This window comes from Diadema antillarum, unplaced genomic scaffold, assembly GCF_040938485.1.
Source record: "Diadema antillarum isolate AM-2024a unplaced genomic scaffold, OU_Dant_1.0 seq00000371_RagTag, whole genome shotgun sequence".
In the NCBI taxonomy this organism is placed as follows: Eukaryota; Metazoa; Echinodermata; class Echinoidea; order Diadematoida; family Diadematidae; genus Diadema; species Diadema antillarum.
The window spans coordinates 262333-285909 of NW_027271371.1; the positions used below are offsets into that span (position 1 = coordinate 262333).

At 39.8% G+C, this 23577-nt stretch overlaps 1 protein-coding gene across 2 annotated transcripts in view; it reads left to right on the top strand.

Moving 5' to 3' along the window:
* Positions 1 to 14186: 14186 nt before the first annotated feature.
* LOC139731429 (uncharacterized) overlaps positions 14187 to 23577 on the top strand; it is a 107332-nt gene continuing 97941 nt past the window's right edge. For both annotated transcript variants that reach the window (XR_011710964.1, XM_071642312.1), the window contains exon 1: positions 14187 to 14251. Coding sequence is in view for 1 of the 2 variants with exons in the window: in XM_071642312.1 (XP_071498413.1) it covers positions 14189 to 14251 (63 nt within the window). In the remaining variant the exon portion in view is untranslated. The remainder of the gene's footprint in view (positions 14252 to 23577) is intronic.

A 23577-nucleotide genomic window follows, 5' to 3' on the forward strand; every position in this document is an offset into this window, starting at 1 on the left:
ATATTTCAAAACAAAACAGAGTTATTAACTAGAATTGTACTTCTCTAATCCATGTTGCCAATCCACATCTTGGTCCCAAGAGGCAGGCAGCAGAACTGGGAATGTCTCCAAGATTTCTGCCCGTCGAATGACTTTTCCTCTGTAAAAGTATTGGATTGTCTTCCTCTCCTGCATGGTGGCTAGGATTTTTCCAGGTGGAATGTTCCTAACATCCCTTCCGGTGGGGATTTCCACCTCCTTGGGGATGTGGGACGGATTTTCTTCGGCAGCGCGTTGGTCGTTTTGGATGGGGGAAGGGGGAGGGGATGGAGCTGGGGACTCGGCAGGTGTTGGGGGTTTTCCAAATGTTTCTTTGTTGTAGTCATCCTCGTCCTCTTCTGAGTCCGAGTCTGATGTGTCGGACTCCTGCGCCATTTGGTTCCTCAACATGGCCAGCGGCTTTCCACTTGGCCTTGGTGGGGTAAATGTGGGGGAGCACGAAATTGAAATTGTTGGGCTCGCTGCCTCTTTCTTTCCTTCCTCTGGGTGTCTAATTGGACTTTCAGTTTTTCGGATAACCTGCCTTTGTTCTGTCACAGGCTTTCCGGCAGTATGGCGTAGTGGGGATCTGGACCTGGGCCGAGACCAAGTTTGTGAATCTCGCTGATCCCCTTCATGTTTGAGGCGGATGTGGCGATTGAGGTTATTGGAACGGTTGGTCTCGTATGGGCACCTCCTGCACTGGTAGTTCCTCGGAGTGCCAATGTTATGTGCTTCTTGGAGGTGTTCGAACAGCCTGGACCTCCTTTGGAACCCTGCGTCGCAAATTCGGCACACATTGGATTTTCGGATGGAAAGTTGGTCCGCCATATTCTGTGTAATCAACATATATACAAAAAAAAAAAAAATCACAACATTAATAAATTTGGCTATATATGAATATGTGCATTATGCTGTGAAGTTCGACAAATATTTGGGAGGGTGGCGGTTCCTCCCTGGATATCTCCTATTTTGATGATCTATTCTATCATCATCACTTTCATTCTCTTCCGATCCATGTCTCGAGTCATTTGTTGGAGAAGAGAGGGGATGCTGGTCTGCTTCTCCTTCTGACTCAGAAGTCTGTTCATTGGAATTTCTATTCATCTCTTCATCGAGGGTCTCCTCCTTATCTTCTTCCCCTTCATTTTCGATGGTGGGATGAGATGGTGTCTGCCATGCCCAAGTTTGTAATTTTTCCCCCTGATATGGCTTTAAGCGATCGCAATGAACTACAATGGGTTTGGATCTGGGAGTAGCTTGGATCCGAAACGTCACATCGGACAGTTTGCTGATAATGAGATATGGTCCCTTCCATCGCAACTGGAGTTTGGGTGAGATACCCTTTTTCTTGGAGGGGTCGAAGAGCCATACAAATTGATTGACTGTGAGGTTTGCATCACTGCTTTGCCGGTCATACAATTTCTTTTGCTTGTGGGCTCTCTTTTTGGTGACTTTTTCTGCTCTTTCGTGAGCTGTTTGCATTTTATCTCGAAGATTCTGTGCAAAGTCACCACTCTCCTCCTGTTCCACTGGGATAGTGGGCACAGTGAGCTCGACAGGGAGGCGAACTTCCCTACCCAGCATCATCATGTTGGGTGTCTCTCCTGTCGTCTCTTGTGGCGTGCTCCTGTAGGCACTGGTTGCATATGGGAGAAGCTCATTCCAGTCTCGTTCATCCGAGTCTTCTTCAATTAGCAAGGCTACTGTATTCATCAGAGTTCTGTTGAATCTTTCAACAAGTCCGTCTGATTTGGGATTATAGGCCGTGGTTCTAGTTTTCTTGATGCCAAGGAGTTTGCACATTTCAGCAAAGAGCTCAGACTCGAAATTGGTTCCCTGGTCAGAATGTAACTCACATGGGACGCCATATCTGCACACAAACTCTTCAACCAGCTTCTGGGCTACTGTGGAGGCACGGGCATCTGGGATGGCATATGCCTCCATCCACTTGGTTTGGTAGTCTCCCACTACCATCACCCACTGGTTCCCCAGTTTACTTCTTGGTAATGGACCAAGAAGATCAATGGCGACCCTTTCGACAGGCATCCCCACTCGATACTGCTGGAGTGGTGCCCGTCTTTTCTTTGGAGGTGACTTCCTCCTCTCACACAAGTTACATTTTCTCAAATGGGACCTAACCTCTTCGGTCAGACCAGACCAATAGAATCTAGCTTTCACCTTGGCAAGGGTCTTTTTCACCCCTAAATGCCCTCCCAGAGGACCGCCATGAATTTCGGTAAGCACTTCTTCCCGAAGTTTCTTTGGCAAAATTATTTGCCACCTCAGAGACTTTCCGTCATCCGATTCATACCGCCTACACAGCATGCCGTGGTGAATCTCTAGCTGGTCCCATTGTGACCAGTACGTTTTGGAAGCAGTAGGTAAGTGAGAAATTGTTTCCCACTCTGGCTTTGCTTCTCCATTTTCCTTGGCTGTTACCAGCCAGGACATTGTGACATCATCGAGCTGAGCGTCTTTTATTTGTGGATTTTCAAGGGTAGGTTTTGCAGCAATACGCCTGACATTTTTCCCTTCCATACTAGAAGCCTCAGGTTCCCATGTATTGGCTGACTCTTCATCCTCCCTTCCACACTGCTTGCACCTTGGTCGAGAAAGGCCATCAGCATTTCCATGCTTTCTTCCAGGTCTATGCTGGATTACTAAGTCGTATTCGGCTATTTGTTCGAGCCATCGTGCAGTTTGCCCTTCAGGGTTCTTGAAGTTCAGCAACCACTGAAGAGAAGCATGGTCTGTGCGGATGTTAACTTTGCGCCCATACAAATACTGCTTGTATTGCTTCAGGGACACAACAACAGCTAACAATTCCCGTCGTGTGACACAGTAATTTCTCTCCGGTTTGCTGAACTTCTTGCTGAAGTACGCAATTACTTTCTCCTCTCCATCCTGCACTTGAGACAAAACTGCTCCCATGGCCTCTGCGCTTGCATCCGTATCTAAGATGAATTCTCCTTCTGGCAGTGGGTATGCCAGGATGGGAGCGTTCTGTAATCTTAGCTTCAATTCCTGAAATGCATGCTCGCAGGGCTCTGACCATTGGAACTTCTTTGACTTCGAAGTGAGGTCATGAAGAGGGCTGGCTATCTCCGCGAATCCGCGGATAAACCGTCGGTAGTATGAAGCCAAGCCTAAAAAGCTTCTGACTTCTTTCAGACACCGAGGTGTTGGCCACTCTTTGATTGCCTTTATCTTGTCGGGGTCTGTCATTACCCCGTCCCCAGATACTATGTGGCCCAGATAGAGGACGGATGTCTGGAACAAGTGGCACTTGCTTGGTTTGAGTTTCAAGTTGGCTGCTCGCAATCTAGAAAAAGTGGTTCGGAGCCTCTCAATCTCCTCTTGTACAGTCTTACCATAGACTATTACGTCATCAAGGTATATCAAGAGGATTTCCCATTGTAGGCCCTTCATCACCTTTTCCATTAGTCTTTCGAATGTGGCTGGGGCATTCGTTAAGCCAAAAGGCATAACCTTCCATTGATACAGCCCATTCCTCACCACGAAGGCAGACTTGTTTTTGGCATCCTCATCTAAGGCAACCTGCCAATAACCTGAGGAAAGGTCAAGGGTGGAGAACCATTTTGCTCCTCCTAGTGCGTCTAGTGTATCGTCTATGCGGGGTATTGGGTATGCATCTTTTATTGTTACCGCATTCAACCCACGGTAGTCAATGCAAAGACGCTTCGAGCCATCCTTTTTCTTTACCAGGACCACATTAGCAGCCCATGGGCTGTCTGACGGTTCAATGACCCCACGCTCTTCTAGTTCCTTTACCTGACGCTTAATTTCCTCCTGGTTACAAACAGGTTGTCTTCTTGGTTTTTCTTTGATGGGTGTAGCATCTCCTGTGTTGATACCATGCTGGACGATATCTGTTTTCCCAATGTCATTGCTGTCTCGAGAGAATATATCTTGATATTCTATCAGACAGGCCTTTATGTCCTCATGGAATTCAGGGTCTATGTTCTGTATGCTTTTGTGATATAAGTCTGTCAGATGTTGAGGTATCTCATTGACTGGTTTATTTGGTTTGCTTTCGTTCTTGGTAATACTGACAGGAGTCATCATGCCAACTGTGGTGCCTTCTTTCAGGATCAATTTTTGGTTGCCAGGATTCAATACACGTACTGGAATAACCTCGTCCTCTGCTTTTACAAGCACTCTGCCTAGCACGAGTCCTTTCTCTCCCAGTTCGCCTCCTCCCTCTATAGATTCAACTAGGGCTGGGCCTTGCATATGGTCCTCTCTTTTTGCAACATATGCTTGGACAATGGCCTCATGTCCGGGAGGAATAGTTGTGGTTTCAGCTACCACAACTCTGGTATTAAACTGTCTGCCTGATTTGCTTGTGCACTGAATTTGCTCACCATTGATGTTAAGTGTTAGAGTTCTGAGGTCTAGGCTACCTTGTGTTGGGAGGAGATAATCCATCCCCAGAATTCCATGGCAATTGATGTCTGCAAAAATTGCTTTCACTGTTTGTGTGGTCTTTCCTATCTGGATTTCTACCCAGGCTACACCAAGTATAGACAGTGGTGTCCCATCAACCTGCCGAATGATCATACCAGAATTCTCTAATGTTGGCCTTTGTTCACTCCTGATGCTATAGTATGTGCTTGAACTTATGATGGTGTCAGTTGACCCTGTGTCAATGAGGAAGGAGCAATCGAGTGACCTAATTTTGCCCTGTACATACAGGCCCTGCTGAGGTTCATTCCTTAGGGCTGGAATGTGAACAAGTCTTTGGTCTATCGCTGGTTTTGTGATGGTGGATTCTGGGGGTCCTGGACTTGTTGCAGCCTCTCCGTGGACCCTCCGGTGGGCTGAGTGTCGTTTCCCTTCCCCCTAGAAGCATTTGTGTTGCTCTTTTTGGAATGACACTGTTTAGCATAATGACCCACTTTCCCACAGTTATAGCACTTGTTCTTGTCTGTGCGGTTATCGGTCTTAGGGATTGGTGACTTCTGCTCTCTTTTCTGTTTTTCCAGAATTTCTGTGAGTGAAGCCATCTGTCTCGACTGCTGAGCTAATAGTGCTTCCATTCGTTGCATACGATCTTCATTATCGTGGTCTGCTGCACGAATGAAGCGAGGTTTCGCTATTTGACGCTCGTGTCGTCGTTGTGTCTCGATCCTCTCAAAGTTGTCAGTTTCTAAGGCTGCCCTAATTGCCTCATTTAGTGATATTGGCCGAGCCCTGTATATGCCTTCCCTGATTGTCTGACTCTCAATTGCGTCAATAAAATGGTTTCTTTCCAGCCTATCTCTGGATTGGGCAGGAATGTCAGGATAAGCTTTAATCGACAATTCATGGATGGCTTGGCCTAACTCTTGGATAGACTCTTTTGGGGCTTGCCTTCTGTGCCGTAATTCTGCCAAGAAATTTTCGGCTCGATGGCTAGTGCCAAAACGTTGGGCAAGCAATTGTCTCATCTCACTGTAAGAATCCCTTAATCTTGGGCTGACATCACTTATTGTCCTCAAGGCGCTGCCTTGTAAACTGGCATTGAGGAATATTGCTGCTTGGTGATCATCCCAACCATTTACTTGTCTGCATGCATCAAAGTGTTGCGCATATTCTTCCCATGCTGTCTGGCCATTATACCTGTCTGGTATCAAAATTGGCCGTTCACGTTTGACATGCTGCATTCTGGTCTGTGTATATGGTGGTTCACCACCGGGTTTAGTGTAGTGCGGATAGTCATTTCCTATCCCTGTGCCTTGCTTCGGAATGAATGCATCTTCCCTGTACATAGCTGATGTAATTCTGTCTCCAGCATTTCGTTCTGGATTCACCACCGTGGGTGCTACTGGGGTTGACATATATTCTGTGTCTTGGAGGAAGCGATTTCTATTCACCTGCAATGTACGTTCGGCTGTTGCATAGTCTCTATCATTATATGTCTTCGCTGCCTGTGGCAACTTGAACCTCACTTCAGAATCTACCTCTTGGAATATTTCACCTTGTCTTTCAGGTCTGGGGGTAGGAGTTTCTGTGGGACTGTCTCTTGGCAGAGGGTTCTCGGCATTTCTGTTTTGTTCAATCCTTGATGGAGACTCTGTTGTGTGGGACTTTTCCCATTCCAACAATTCCTTTTCCATCCTTGATCGATTTAATGCCTCCCTCAATTTCACCAGTTCCCTCTCTATCTCCATCTCCCTTACCCCAGGAGAATCCATTATTTTTTTTCTCTTTCTCTCAGTAGATAAGGTCAAAGTCTAGAGGTTAATCCAGTACTAGGCTATTGTTCTAGGTACAAATGCATCAATGTACAATAGTAACTCCAAGATAGAATAGTTTTCATAACCCAGTAGACATATACAACATATACATTCTCATCATAAAAAAAAATATCAACCGGACTGTATGTGCAGGTAACTATGCAAGGGAGGTAAGCACGTACATGGGTATCATAAGCACTGAAATATTCTCATAGCCATCTACATATACTTTATGTAGTATTCAGATGCTTGTGTCTATAGATGTATACTTGACTCATTAATGTTTATGAGCTTGCATACTAGCGTATTTCTGATAAATTGGACATAATTATATATAGCTATACTCAGCTATGATGTAAGCTTACTTGGTTCTTCAGATTCTTTATGCATCAGTTCAGAGCAATTCATAATATGCTTCTACTTTGAGCCATAATAGGTACAATGTAGTCTAATCATTCATAGTCAGAAACTGTCGTACCTTGGTATACACTGCTTCGAACAGTGTTGTGATATATGGAACTATCTTCGCAAACAATAAGTATTACCAGATAGGCTTTGCAAATATATGGTGTATCTACCCATAAATTGCTCATCTCATTCATATCTCACAAGCTCTGTTTCTCTTTATCTCCTCATGAGCACTGTTTGCCAATTGCTAATGGGTACTGCTCATGAGCACTGTTTGCTAATTTGTAATGAGCACTGCTCATGAACACTGTTTGTTATAATTACTCACGAGCACTGCTCACGAGCACTGTTTGCTAATTGCTCACAAGCATTGCTCATGAGCACTGTTTGCTAACTGCTCACAAGCGTTGCTCACGAGCACTGTTTGCTATTTGCTCACAAGCGTTGCTCACGAGCACTGTTTGCTATTTGCTCACAAGCACTGCTCACGAGCACTGGGTTTTTCTGTGTCACTATATGCAACATTAGTATTTTCTGTACATTCTACTTCTCTTGTCTGCCAAATTCTACTGGCCACACAGATCTATATTGCATCATTGAGCTAGGGTTATTGGCATCTATATCATGAGCTTCATTTTAGCATCATTGAGAGCCATCTGCTTTGCATCCAAAGCACTCTTTTTGAACTTCCTTTAGATCTGCCCATATAGGCCCTTTATACTGGTATTTGGCAGAGCTACTGTACGTACTGGTGCTCAAAAACTGAGCTGCTTATAGTGTTATAGTGTGCATGAAGCTGTAAACTTCTGCTGGTGTGGGAGTCTATTGTTAACATGCCATTATCCCACCGCTGCCACCAATGTGACGATTCTCATTTAAGATAGGTGTTTAGGAAGTTTGGTGTGTGTCTTTTCTTTGTGTGCTGTTCTTTATGTCGGGGCTTGTTTGTATACAAGGCTCTGGAGTCTTACTCATTCCTTGCTCCTTTGTTCCCCAACATCCGAGCGGTCATGTTTCTATTGGTCACACAGGCACACACCTGTAGTGCACATTGGCAAGAGTTCCACCAAAGTATATGGTATATGGCATGTCAACATCTCGCGCTCACCGCATCCAGCATCCGTCTACCAACATCACTCTTCACACTTCACACTCGAGCATAATGACATCATCACAAACGTACGATGTACAATGGTATAGAAATGCAAAGTTATCCAAGAGGATACATACCGTTCAAAGTTGTCTTTTATTCACGAAGACCAAGTCGGCTCCGTCCTGATGAATGTAGTTTACAACACAGGCAAATTCCCAATGGGCTACTAATGACACAGACTCATAACTTAACTGACTGAACAACTAAAAACTATATGAACTGAACTGCTGGGCTATCTCATACTAAAAAGCAAACTCTGGAACTGCAACTCCAAAACTGAAACTCCACTCCAACTGCATCGAACTAAAAACTAACTGCAAAACTGCAACTCTAACTGCAAAACAACTGACCCTTCCCAGCGCATGCACCCCCTTTTATATCCCCTCGGGGCTTGGTCACTGACAGCCAATGTCCACTGGACATGCCTCAGTGCATTCAGACAAAGGCTTGAGGTGCATGCACTTGAGCAGGTGAACTTGAGTTGGGTAACTTGTGTTAAATGTACTTGTGTATATTGGACACATTTAAGGGTGTGTATCAACCGCCCTCTGTTGACCATTGACTTGGGGCAAACCCAATTTTGTTACAGTATCCATGGGCAATGCGGGGTAACTGCAAGAAGGCGCAGGAAATTAGACTTGAGTCGAGAAACATTATAAATATTTTTTTTATTCAAACTATTTTTTTTTCTTGGGCTGAAAAAAAAGCCAAAATATTTCATATTACGCTTCTAAAATATATAATGAATATATGAAGTCTTTTTATCGTGATTTTATGAAGAATTAGAATTATTATAAAAAATATAAATACTAGAAGAGCTGAACAAGGAAGTCTAATTTCACCCCAAGAATTTGTAGCACACCGCACCTCGGGTGCATTCCTAGCGTTCTTGCCGCACTCTCACCTAGCTAGCCATGTGCAAGCCAGTCACATGTTCACAGTACACACGTTGTAGCCAGTTCACCGATCTCATTCCTGATCTCGTGCGTGTAGATAATTCTCTCAAAACTAAGCCAGACATGATTTTGGAACATACATTACAGTGTCAAGACCTGTTCAGTGGACTTTGAATTCGCTATTTGTCTGTTTTAGCTCTTGAATGTACGACTTCGAACGTCCGATTTGTTTTTTTTTAACCACACCACATGGAGCTGCATTTTTTTCAGCCCCATGCTTCTCCACACACGTACGTCACACACACAAGCCATCGCGATCGAAGTTTGAGCGATAGTGATAACATGTGCGGAGCAGACATGCGGATTTCAGCACAGGGTAAATGAGTATAAGTTGAACGTATCACGATTGTAAAACAAATCTTTTTCTATGTCTCTGCAAATTTGAATTAGGTTATCTCAGCAAAGATAGATTATGATACATTACAAAATAGATTAGCCATAGCAAGAACTTGCTTACATGAGAGTTATTAGATAACGTTGCAAAATAAAACCCCCATCATTGAATGGAATGTTCCAGAGCTATCTCGGGCTCGAGGACATTATGGACACGTCGATTCGCAAGTGGGTAAGATGCGATTACAGATGGCCTGAAATGAAGAGGATTTATGAATGAGATACATAGAAACAATATTTTTTCATAATTCCTGCACAGTTTATTATTTCTTTTCATAAAATTCACATAAACTAGTGCTGTATTGAGTCAACTAAGTGCATATTAGCACGTGTGTACACGTATATCCCTCCTGCCTAGTGGGAATGACACAGGCAGTTTTTTCAATGACGTATGAATGATCAACAAGGCGGCCAATCAGCGTCCTTCTTATATCCCTTACTCGGCCGAAACTGACCGTATGACAGAATGCCATTCCGTACACGAAATCCTTTCTGTGTATAACCGGGGGGCCAAAAGCTATAAACAGAGGTCGAGTTGCACTCTCTCTACAAACTAAGTAGACCATGCTTATTTTCTAGTTTTTATTGTAACAAATAACATTCCACTGGTCTACCTCAAAAAAATTGTTGCGAAAGCCTCCAAATCCAAGATGGCAGATTGTTATTTAAATGATAGAATTTGATAGAAACATCAAATTTCAACAAATGTGATGTCATATGAAAGAAAATAAAATTGTCTACAAGTTGATACCATTTTTGTGGGTTATTGTGATAACTGGATTGAGATTTTAAGGAAAAAACACTCATTTTTTGATATTTTTCTGAAAAAAAGGAAAATCATGAAAATGCTTGATTCAGCATAAATCAAAGAAAGACTGAAAGATTATCTTGAAACGTTTCAAGAATTTTGTTTGACATATAATTAATATTTGGAGAAAATTAGGGGTCAGTACCATTTTTGGTTCAGGAGTTATAATGTCTCAAACTTGAAAACTCACTACGTAAGAATGGCCACTTTAGTTGTGACCAAGACCTTGTTGGTCATTAAAAAGTCTGCGCGCGCCAAGACTACTACACGCACCACTGGCACTGGCGCTGGTAGCAGCGCCAGTAGTGCGTGTAGTAGCCTTGGCAAATTCAGACTTTTTCTTTGACAAACAAGAGTTTGTGCCTGCAAACTAACTTTTCATATCAAGTGGTAGCTCAGGTGATACTGATCGCTATTATTTCAAAGTAGATTGTTCTGAAGCAGATGAGATGAAGCAAACAAAATTTCAAATAGAGGTAATAGCTTGAAACTTGGCACCAATCTTGTTATAGATAGTTTAAGACACAATTTAGATCAACCGCTCAAAAAAAAAAAATCAAGATGACAGCCATCAAAGTTGACATAGTGTATTGCGCCAAATTAAATGTATTATTTCGATTTTGATACAATTTTGTCTGTTGTGATATCTTTAACCGTCTTAGGTTTTTATGGACACATTTTTAAAACCAGTGATATTCTACTCTCCGAAAAAGAAAAAAACAAATCGAGTGGAAGTTTTTACTTTTGATGTGAGGAGTGAATAACAAAAAACGGTGAATTTAGAGTGAAATTGGAGTGACTTTTGAGTGAAAATGTTCATTTTCACTCATTTTAGAGGGACCTTAGGCAGGGCTCCACACTAATATTTATTTTTGGTGGCCCAAAGGCAAATATCCGACCTTTTTTGGTGGCCCGATCAGGCCACCAAATTCTTCATTTCTGACATTTTGGTGGCCCGACGTGCGTTTTTGGTGGCCCCGGGCCACCGGACCAACGTTAGTGTCGAGCCCTGCCTTTGAATAGGGATCACTCGTCACTCTTCGAGTGATCCCCGAGGTCACTCTAAAATAAATGAAAATGAACATTTTCACTCTCGAGTGATCCTGATATCTGATATGGGAAAGTATCTACCAATGGCATAAGTTCAGATCAATTGTGACACTATAACCCACATGAAATCAGCCGAAAAACAATGTAAGAAAAATCGGATAACAGTAAATACCGTTTCAGCATGCTTATTTGTAAATGTGAATATACAGCACGAATAATCAATTTGGAAAATTTTATTCGAACAATATACTGAAAAGTAATTTCGCACAACACATTTAAGAGCAAAGTTGAGAAATTGCCGCCATGTCGGATTTTTTTTTTTTTTTTGAGGGGGGTTCGGATCAGAAGGGCTTTCAAGGACATCTACGGATCAGACATTATTACACATATACCATCATCATTCACGTTTCTACAACAGCAGAGTAACATACAAGTAAAAAAGCATATAATATCTTTGATACAGAAGCATTTCTTTTTTTTTTATCAAAGATTGGGCCTACCACTTGGCATGAAAAGTTAGTTTGCATGCAGGTACTTGCAAGTCATTAGACCATTACAGTATTACATGTGACCATGTAAACACATTGTATGCAAAATTTATAATGCATGAATATAATTTTTTTTCAAGTTTTAGATGTTAACTTGTCAACAGTGTATGATATTGCCTGTAATTCCAGAAATATGAATTATGTCTCAATCTCAGTAAATCATAATCTCAATCGCAGGTTTCAAAATAATTCTTCAGTTCTTCTTTGATAAATACTAAATCATGCATTTTTACATTTCTTCCTTTTTTCAAAAGAATATAAAAATATGGTCCCCCCCCAAAAAAAAAGAGAGAAGCAAACACCCCCCCCCCCCAATTTATCACAATACACAGCTAAAGTGGTATCAACTTTTAGGAAGTTTTGCTCTCCTTCATATGACATCAAATTTGTTGCAATCCAATGTCTCTATCAAATTTTATGTTTGAAATGTTACATTCAATAAAAATGGCGGCCCTATTGGACCGCATCTGTACTTTGGAGGTTTTTGCAACAAATCTACTGAGGTGTACTTACGGAACATTGCTTAGTATGCTTAATATTATGTATGGTTTTGTTTATAGAGAGAGTGGAACTCGAAAAGTAAGCACGATCTTGGATTTGACCCTCTGTGACGTCTTTGGGAACAGATGCGTGCAAATACATATTATGTAAAATGGGATTTCAAGTTTGAGACATTATAACTCCTGAACCAAATACAACACTGACCTCCAAATATTGATTATATGGGAAAGATTTTAATTTCTGCATGGTTTTCATAAAAATTTTTAATTTAATTTTTTGTAACTTTTTAGAGAAATATTCATGGTGCATTCTGAAAAATGTCTCCATAAAAACCTAAGATGGTTTGAAATAGCATTAAAATGTTCAGAATATATAAAAACCATATAAATAGACACCAAAACAGACAAAATTGTATAAAAATCGAAATGATACATTTACTTTGGCGCAATACACTATGTCAGCTTTGATGGCCTGCAATCTTGAATTTTTTGAGTGATTGATCCAAATTTTGTTTTAAACTTTCTATAGCAAGGTTATTTCAAGCTTCTACCTCTATTTGAAAGATATTTTTGCTTCATCTCATCTGCTTCAGAACAATCTACTTTGAAATAATAGCAGTCAGCGTCACCTGAGCTACCACTTGGTATGAAAAGTTAGTTTGCAGGCACAAACCCTTGTTTGTCAAAGAAAAAGTCTGCGTTTGCCAAGACTACTACACGCACCACTGGCACTGCTACAAGCGCCAGTGCCAGCAGTGGTGCGTGTAGTAGTCTTGGGGCGCGCAGGCTTCTTTTACGACCAACAAAGTCTTGTCACAACTAAAGTGGCCATTTTTACATAGTGAGTTTTCAAGTTTGAGACATTATAACTCCTGAACCGAAAACGGTACTGACCCCTAATTTTCTCCAAATATTAATTATATGTCAAACAAAATTCTTGAGATGTTTCAAGATAATCCTTCAGTCTTTCTTTGATTTATGATGAATCAAGCATTTTCATGATTTTCCTTTTTCAGAAAAATATCAAAAAATGAGTGTTTTTTCCTTAAAATCTCAATCCAGTCATCACAATAACCCACAAAAATGGTATCAACTTGTAGAAAATTTTATTCTCTTTCATATGACATCAAATTTGTTGAAATCTGATGTTTCGATCAAATTCTATCTTTCAAATAACAAATTCATTAAATATGGCGGCCATCTTGGACGCCATCTTGGATTTGGAGGCTTTCGCAACAATTTTTTTGAGGTAGACCAGTGGAATGTTGTTTGTTACAATAAAAACTTGAAAATAAGCATGGTCTACTTAGTTTGTAGAGAGAGTGGAACTCACTCGTTAAGTAAGCGACTTTTTGGGGTTTGGCCCTCCGGTTAGTACCACGAAATCTGTTTCGCATGGTACGAAATCCATTTGATATGGTACGAAATGCATTCCGTATGCAACGAAATTCATTTCGTCTGCGACGCAATCCATTTCGTATGGTACCTTACAGGGAAATTACTTTTGTTGTTCAATTCCGTACACAAAAGGGAGTGTAGTTCAGTTCTGTTAGACCCTCTACACGAAATGCAGTTTGTAGAACCATTCCGTGCACGAAATTATTTTGTAGTTCAATTCCGTACACGAAATGATTTTTTTTGAACAAAATAAGATTCTGTTACGAAATTATATTTGCCATGTCATTCTGTCACAAAATGAAAAAGCACTAAGTCTTTTTTGTAACAAAATGAGATTTTGTTTACAAAATAAAATTTGTTGTTTCATTTTGTAACAAAATGGATAATTGTCTTCCTAATTTTGTAATTAAACCAGATTTCGTTACAAAATGAAATTGTTTTGTTACGAAATTGTCTGTACAATTTCATTTTGTAACGAAATGGATTTCAGTGTATGATTTCTGTAGTTTTAAGGTAATTTCGTGTCTTTTTGGACGGAATTTTCAAGCGAACACTTGGCGCCCCATAGACGCGACGCCCTCTGTGGATCTCCTGGGTTCCGATGATCCCTTGCACTCGTAGCGCCAGAGTAGCGCCTGCTGCTTTGATTACACCAAAGATCGTACACGATCTTTGATGATTACACCATTTGGCGTACAGTGTACGTACGTACGTATGCAATGTAACATTGTACATTGTACACTAGTCATCCAGCTGCACTGTGACCGCTTGCCTGTTGTAAGTACTACACACATTCAGTATCTGTAACCTATTCTTGAGAGAGCAATGAATGTTCGCTGCTTACCCTATTGCTGGTTCAACTTCACATCTAATATGACAGTGGTGGTGGCGGCGAACGCAAACAGTAACTTTGAGTAACGACAGAGATTGTGTTTGGGTATGTCTTAGTCCCATACCTTATTTTTGGTGTGCTTAAACGTGTATTGGGTTGTATGGACTGTCTATGGTAGCTTTAATTCACTAACACAGCTAGATCTATTATCGATCACCCTTTTTGAAACCGACCGTGTAGTTTTGGCGCACAGAACGCTTAGTACGCACTGCACTGTGCGCAGAGCACACAAAAATGTATTGGCTTGACCGTTGATGAGGATGGGTGGGAAAACCCGAAAATTCACTGTTCATTAATATTAAATAACGCCAATGGTTTTACATGTAGAATCTAGATCCTATTTTAATCAATGACAAGATTTCGAATATCGAAAATATTTTAACCGAATCGTAATGTAATGTCAATGCATTTTCTAAAAAGCTTCATACAACACGATGTTCAATAAAACTCGGTTTGTGTGCATTGTCAATGCAAAAACAGCGGTCAATCTCAATAAGTAGCGGCAATGCGGGGAGCTGAAGAGAGGCCACTCAAGTTCGACGGCGATATTTTTGCACTGAAACTTTGAATTGAAAAGGGAACAACAGCATTTGATAGTGCTGGATTTTCTCAATCATGTAGGTCAAGTTTTTACATGAATTTCAGTGTTAAATATTCTTATCAAGCAAATGAAAATTAGACGGTCGATGAGTTGTATTTTCTAAAGGTCCAACCATAGGGGGCCTACTTTGCAGTTTTGGACCGTTCAAATTTGTCTGATTGCGCCGATTGCCATGACTAACCTTGATTTAATAAGATTTGTGTGGCATACTCAGTCATGAAATAGCCCCCACCACTGACTGTCTTCAGCCCCGCTGTCAAGAAGAGGCATGATTCATTCAAACTCGAAGCGCCACACAGTCTATGCAGAAAGATCCGTCTGTCCGGAGGAGTCTTTTGTTTTATTCTATTATTATTATTATTATTTATGTTATCGCTCTCCTCTGGAGAGAAGGGGATCCGTGAAGCCAAACGCAGTCTCCGCGGAACATGTCCCCAACGAACAGGTACGTCAGACCGATCTTTCGGTTAACACAAGGTGGGCGTGGCACCTGACCCTCTGCTGCTGGGGCTTTCTTCCATGTCCACACTAATCAGGCCCTCTACTCTGGCTCTCCTCTAGAAATACGAACTAAAATGTCCTAACTGTTCTAGCTAGGGCTATCCAAGGCCTATGATTGTAGGTCTAATTTTGGAAACATGTAAGTACAACAACAATTCCAACAACAATATTTGTAAATGCACAAAAAATGAGATCAATTGGGGAAAACGATGAACAATGATCTATTGCAAAAATTAAACATCTGATACACTGCTCACTGCACACACTGCACACAAAGCAGCGTGAGTGCAGCGAGAGTGAGTTTGGGTGGATGATGATAACCAGGGTGAATGCGTTCGAAAATTAGGTGGTGAAAGAGGGGTCGCCAGTGTCAACGTGCAAATCGAAAGGGCCTATTACGTTTGGGGAAATACCTCTGTGTTTGCATTGTTTCAATCATTGCATACCTTCTTCATATACACAGCTCGGGGGGGGGGGGGGTACTTTCCTCTGCTACACCGGTTAGCGCCGCATGCTTGATTATTACTTACATGACGTAGTTTTGCAGAGCAATTGTAGTTGGTATTATGATTGGTCGTCGAGGTCAGCGGGCGAGCAGACATTCACAAATCTGGGACACAAGCACCGCAGAAGAACGCCAATAAATCAACTCATACAAGGTCGACTACTTCCAGCAGCACTACGCGTCAAACAATGACAAGTCCATTTGTGCTCAACTGCACAGTGACCATCACTTATTACAACTCTCCAAATTGAAACAGAAGCAAAAACAAAGTGTAGATACGTTCAGATGTTTGAAGTTTGCCTGTTACAACTACGATTAAATGTATCTTGGAAGATTGAGTTGAATGATGTACATTGATGAACAATTTTGCAATTATTTGACATGTCGGTAATCATCTACGACAGGTAAGTTAAATGTGGCTTGATCTATATCATAGTGTATAGCTGTATTCACATATTTTCCTAATTTACCGAGGGGATACCTGTAATAATTATTATATTGACTGGCCTTGAGGGAGATACCAGAAAATGTTGCCCGCACTGAAAAAATATTGCCCTTGTCTTCGACTCGGGCAATATTCTTTCAGTTTGGGCAATATTATACAAATAATGACTGCTATGAGGGGCACGGTTAAAATTATGGGCCCGAGGTGATGTGAAAACCGTAACCATGCCCGAAGCGAAGCTGAGGGCATGGTTATGGTTTTCACATCACCGAGGGCCTACATAATTTTAACTGTGCCCCGAATATCAAGCAGTCATTATTTGTTTTATATACCGAAAATATAGATTTTAGTCTCTTTTACAGCACTTGTAACTTGTAATCAATTCTGATCGACAGCGCGGCGGTCATACGTATCATTGGTGCGTACATGAGTGATTATGTGTACATAGTGTATGTACGGGGTTGCGAGTTGCGACTGTCTCCAAACCAGTCCGCTAGTCTCTTTTACAGCACGCTGATCGAATGCGCGGCGGTCGTATCATTGGTGCGTACATAATGAGCGATCTATGCGTATGGGGTTGCGACTGTCTCTAAAACCTATTTACTAACTGTGCCCGGGCCCCGGTCACAGTAACTCAAAAATAGGGCACAGCTATTTTCATGACTCCCCTTTTAACCAATCAGATGAGAGGATTCTAGAAATGAGGTATATAATTTCTGATATCTCCCTTAAGGCCAGTCAATATTATTATATCATATAAATGTTAAGAGTACACACATTTCAAGTGTACATTATACACGAGGTAACGCTTGCTGTCATCTATCAAACCAGTGCACACTGCTGCACTGGTCAACTGGTTGCACTGCTGGTCGCGGCCGCCAAGTTCTACAAGAGAAAATACATATCATACACAAAAAGAAGAGTTCAGTGGAAAGTTTGTGACAAGACCAAAAAACAAAAACGAGGAGAAAAGACAAGAATGAATTGGAAACCATTTTTAAAGAAAATTTGTTTGTCTAGAAAGTTGTCTAGAATGCAAGGAAAAATGGGTGCTGTTCGTTATTCCGAAGGTTCGTTATTCCGAAGGTTCGTTGATTCACAACATGCAAATTTCCTATACCTAGAGGTTCGTTAATCTGAAAATGAAAAAGGGTTTGTTAATCCGAACATTTGTGGCGTTATTCCGAAGGTTCGTTGATCCAAAAATGTAATAAGGTTTACTATTCCGAAGGCCCGTTAATCTGAAAATGAAATAGGGTTCGGTATTCAGAAGGTTCGTTAATCCAAAAATGAGATAAGGTTCGGTATTCCAAAGGTTTGTTAATCCGAAAATGAAATAAGGGTCGCTATTTCGAAGGTTCGTTATTCCGAAGGTTCATTAATCCGAATATATGATAAGGTATGTTATTCCGAAGGTTCGTTGATCCGAAAATGAAATAGGGTCCATTATTCCGAAGGTTCGTGAATCCGAAAATGAAATAAGGCACGTTAATCTGAAAATGAAATAAGGTTTGTTAATCCGAAAATGAAATGAGGCTCGTTAATCCGAAAATGAAATGAGGTTTGTAATTCCGAAAATGAAATAAACTCACTGTGATAAAAGAATAAATTGTCGTAATCAGGAAAAAAAAATGTTTGGATATTATGCAATGAAAATTCGATATTGTTTCCGGGAGGATTATACACCTGTATATTTTCAGCTAAAGCATGTCACGTTGCGTGAAGAAGTGGCGTAAACAAGAATCTTGCTTTTAAATGGATCGTACAGTTATGGTTGAGACCTCATTTCAGGTTTCTAAATTTTTTTGGTGAGATAATGAGAAACCTCTTATAAAATGTGAAAGAGCGTGTAGTTCTTTGAGGAATTCAACGTTTATTTGATGAAAATTGGTCTTGAAATGGATGAGATATCAAAAAACAGCGATTCCAATAAAGTGTGGGACCCACACTTTATTACGATCGCTTTGTTTTACTTTGTTTTTGGATGTTTCAGTCATTTCAAACCTGATTTTCGTCAAATAAACTTTGAATTCCTCTTAAAATGGTATGTTCTGTACTATATCATAAGTGTTTTCTTGGTATCTCGCAAAAAGTTAAAAGCCAAATTCTCATCTCCACCAAAACTGTACCTTCCCTTTAATTCAGTCTGAGCAATTATTTACCTGAGCAACGATCCAGAGCATAGGGGGCTGTGTGATTTTTCTAATCCTACCTTCAGACACCTTCACATTTTAATGATAATAACAGTAACAACGATGAGACTAATACAGAGAATAATTGTGACACTGCACCTCAAAACAAACAAAAAGTCGCCAGACATAAATTTTTAGTTTAGACCATATTCTGAAAGAGCAGACTTTAAGCTTTAAAATGATGTATAACTCAAATCAAATGGACTCTCCTAACCTATCTAAATATTGGAAAGAAAGCACAAACTCAGGAAAGGTGTGAACTGAGAAAAGAGGCTCTGAAGTACAGTGTCTATTCAAGCGCTTAATCTTTACCAAACCGTGCTGGCTGTGCGATGAATGGGACAAAAAATAGGAAGTAAAGCACCAGAGTAACAACAATGAAGGGATTATCAGATTAAACTGAAATTAAGCATACCTCATTAACACATTGTGTCCATAATGAATGCCAACTTTTAAAGCAGTAGCTCTATCCTTTCAAAAGTTATTAGAGTTGAAAGTGAAGAGTGAGGACAAGGTTTTTTAGAAATGAAAAAGGCATTCTAAAGACGCACCTAATCACACTCTTCTACCAAAAATGTTCAAGATAAACTGCTTTAAAAAAACACTTTCCTGGCCTTTTTATGATACCAAATCTTAGCATAATGTAAAATAAGACCCGCTCTTTCAGAAAATATGAAAAAGACAAGTTCGGCTAGGTTGACCCATATCACTTATTTTCAGTCCTCACGCAAAATCAGTGTGTGCGACTTTATGTTCGTTTTGAGGTGCACGGTCACAATTAATACGTATTGACAAGACTAAAAGTATCATTAATAGTAGTAATGGCTATAATTATCGACGGTAACAATGATGTCAATGATAACGCAGGGCAACTTTAATTATTACTAGATTCACATGTAGTGAAAAGTGTTGTTGCCGCGGTGTCAGCATTTCCATATCAATCCGATAATGAAATGACTTGCGGAAGGGGTCTTGGACAATTACCCCTTCCCCTTCCCCTAACCCTAATCCTAATTCTGACCCTAATCCTATAACCCTAAACCCAACCCTAACCGTAACCGTTACTCTATAACCTTATCGCTAACAAGTAACTAGCTGGGGTTATTGTCGGGAGGGGGAGGGGGGATTGCCCTGATATACACCGCGGCAGAGCCAATAGGTACTGGCAGGGGAAGGGGGAGGGGAAATGGGAAGAAACGTGATCTTGTAAGGATGGTACAGTTTTGGTTGAGATAGGGCTCCAAGTTTCTAACGTGTATTTGATGATGATGATGATGATGATGATGTGTGTGTGGCAAAGTTTAGCCACGGAATGATCAATGTACAGTCGTCATTAACGTTAATATGCATGCTATGTCATTGCTAATCTTATTTTGTCTTGCCAAATGATTCATCAAAACTCACAAAAGAGTCGTTTCGCCGATTTAAAGGGGCCTGTTTACCAGCATTTCATGTTTCAATGTAAGAACAATATTGTTCGTGAAACAAATCGATAATTTTTACAGTTTTCCAGTAATTTTTTTTTTTTTAATATCTATAAGTTGGCCGAATTCCAAGTACGGGCCTGGCAATTGGTTTCCATGTAACAGTAGTCGCAACAGAACAAACATTTGCCCCATATTGAATTCAGTTCAATCCTAGTTTATTTCCAATCTACACAACGAAAATCAAAACGTAGTACAAAGTATACATGTCATGATATAATATTGTTCAAACATTTGCAAAAGATTCATGTAGTATACGAGATGAATGATATAACAACATCTATACATGTATATGTACAATAATTAGGAGGAACAATGTATATATACTTCGTGGGCGTGCGGAAAATAAATTCGATTATGGAAAATAGTGATCCTCTAAAAAGCAAAGCTTGTGGGGCGTGGATCACTAGACAAATAATGAGTAAATAATATATTATTCGAGGTTTTTTTATAGCTATTGTATTTGATATAGATTATTTAAAGGACAAGTCCACCTTCATACATATGAGGATTGAGAGAATGCAGCAATATTAGTAGAACACATCAGTGACAGTTTGAGGAAAATTGGACAATCCATTCAAAAGTTACGAATATTTTAAGTATCTGCGCAGTCACTGCTGGAAGAGAAGACTACTACAGTGTATGATGTCACATGCATACAACTATAGGGAAAATAAAAAGAGAATTTCACAAAACTTTACTTTTTGAATAAATTGCACAGTTCTTCGACTTGCTACTGACTTATGTTAAGGGTAATATTATTCCCCCTGCCTTCTGAAAGAGAGAAGTCGAGTGTTCTGTTGTTATGCGAGAAAAATGGAAATATGTTGAATTTTCTTTATTCTTTCTTTATATCATTGTACTCATGTGACATCACAAGCTATAGTAGTCTTTTCATCCAGCCGTGATTGAGCAGAAACTTCAAAAATTCATAACTTTTTAATGGTTTGTCCGATTTTGCTCAAACTCTCACTGATGTGTTCTACTAATATTGCTGCATTCACTCAACCCATATGTCTACATCATGTATGAAGGTGAACTTGTCCTTTAAAGTCATTTGTAAAGATATACATGTAGTTATTTTGACATACGCAGGTCGGGAAAAAAAAAATAGAAATAGAATATCGATTCTACGATATTCAGAGAGTACTACACATTTTTTTTTTCAAGTCTTAACTACAATCATACTTTCCAGTTTAGTCCTACAAATATCAGAAATGTTTGAAGTTACAATAGACTTTCATTACGCAGCTCTGCCCACCAAGTATGCTAAGGTACATTGCACATGTTATAGAACGTTAGGAATTCTGAAGGGGTAATACGGACCCGTAGATCCATTTTGCCCGAAGTTGGAGTGCCATTATCCCCAGAGATGGGGCAAGTTTGATAACCGGTACTTAAATTGTAAAATTTGCTTCGAGTTTCCTTGAAATTCTACAGTGGTTTTGTTTTTTGTTTTTTTAGTTTGCATAATAAAGTTCATACAACGTGTATCTCAAACTGTTATTTTTACTGTTTTTTGTGTCAATGATGACATCATATTGTAAGTTTGAAATAAGTGCTCCATTCCATGCCCCACCTTCCCCATACGGTAGTCGGGATCTTCGACATAAAGCGGCTCCGTGTAATGATCTCACATCGTCCACCTTCATAATGGTTATTTTTAGCACTCCGAATCATGATTATGATTGGTCGTATGATAACGACCAATATACAGTGTAATCGGCAACATCTATACTTACATGTTTTTTTTTCAATTGTACCAATATCAAATGACGCGGTGTGTCTTGTTTTCATAAGGTGCTTGCAGTTAGTTCCCTTTTTATTTTGTGTATGTGTGTTGGAGCGTGTATCGATCTTCTGGGGTATTAATGTCTTAAATACAGAAATTTATTTCATACAGGCAAGGTATTCTAAAGGGATAATATAGTTTTGGTTGAGATGGGAGATTCAAATTGTAAATTTTTGCAAGACAATTAGGAATCACCTGAGAAATTCAAAAAGGATACAATTCTAAAATAAATTCAAAGAATGTTGTATCAAAATTGGTTTTTGATATGGCCGAGGAATACAAACAAAAATGTAAAACACATTGGGCTAAACAAAAGGTGGGTCCAACGTTTTATTAGGATTTTTTTTTTTTGGATATCAGCCATTTCAAAACTTATTTTCATCGAATAAACTTTGAATTCCTCATTGAATTACTTGCTCTTTCATATTTCATGAGAAGCTTTTTATAACCTCACAAGAGAAAATTGGAAACTTGAAGCCTCCTCTCAGCCAAAACTATACGATTCCTTTAATTTTGAATGCCTTCCCTTTTAAAGATGGTGACCGCGGCAACCCCCCCCCCCAAAAAAAAAAAAAAAAAAAAAATTCTTATATTTAAAGAAAGTGAAATGCATGCAAACTGACAGCTCTGTTTATATACTATATACTACTTCTAACAATGGGTACCCTAACTTGAAAATCCAAACAGTACACCTAACTATGTGTCCAAAATCGGGTTTTACACAGAAAAGAGTTTTACACAGAAAAGTTGTAGTCTCTTTTCGTACACATGAAGTTTTATTCATACATGTAGTCCTATATACATGCATTTCTTCCTAGAAAATGAATAATTTGACGCACATGTAAAAGGTGTCAAGCTAATAAGTAAGTCAAGGGTATATAGAAATTGAAAGAGATAAGGAATGAAAGAAATGCACTTGCTGTAGCAAGAAATGATGGGGAGCAAGCTGAAATACAGTATGGGCCTACATTTAATTCCACTCTTTACAAGAGATTCACTGTTTGATGGATGTAATAACGCAAGAGCGTAGAATGCAGTTATTATCCTGGGCTTGAACCGAATGCAAACATATCTATGTAACTTTTTGAGAATCCTGCGAATGTACATGTAATACGACTCATGTCAAAGGCTATCATTATTGAGTACTAAAACGCAATTTACTTTGTAATAACTTTACGAAAGCTAGCAATTGTACATACACTGGCTTACATTTTGTCATTTACCATAACGACATGAATTCCATGTGTTACCATGTCACACAAAAAAGTGGAGAACTGCATCTAACTTCTCATTGAATTCATGTAAAAATAATTTCCCAGTACCTATTGACTGATCGGTAGGACAAGTTCGATTACATTCTACTCTTCACAGTGAAGCTTATTAAAAGCGATGTAGCATTTGAAATCTGCTTGTTGAGTATATTTCATTGTTTATTTGTTTAATAGCCTTTATTCCTAAGACCCCGTGTGTGTGTGTATTTTTTTTTCCTGCTTGAGACATGTTAGAATGGCAGAATACTGTAATCATTTCAAATAATGAATTATTTTCCTGACAATGATGAAGAAGTGAAGAAGGAGACAGAGGGAACGAGCTCATCCTCCGGAGGAGAAAATATCTATAATTTCATCGTTAGTTTACATGTACAAATGAAATTACAAATTACGACAGCTTTCTATGTCGTTGAAAAAGTT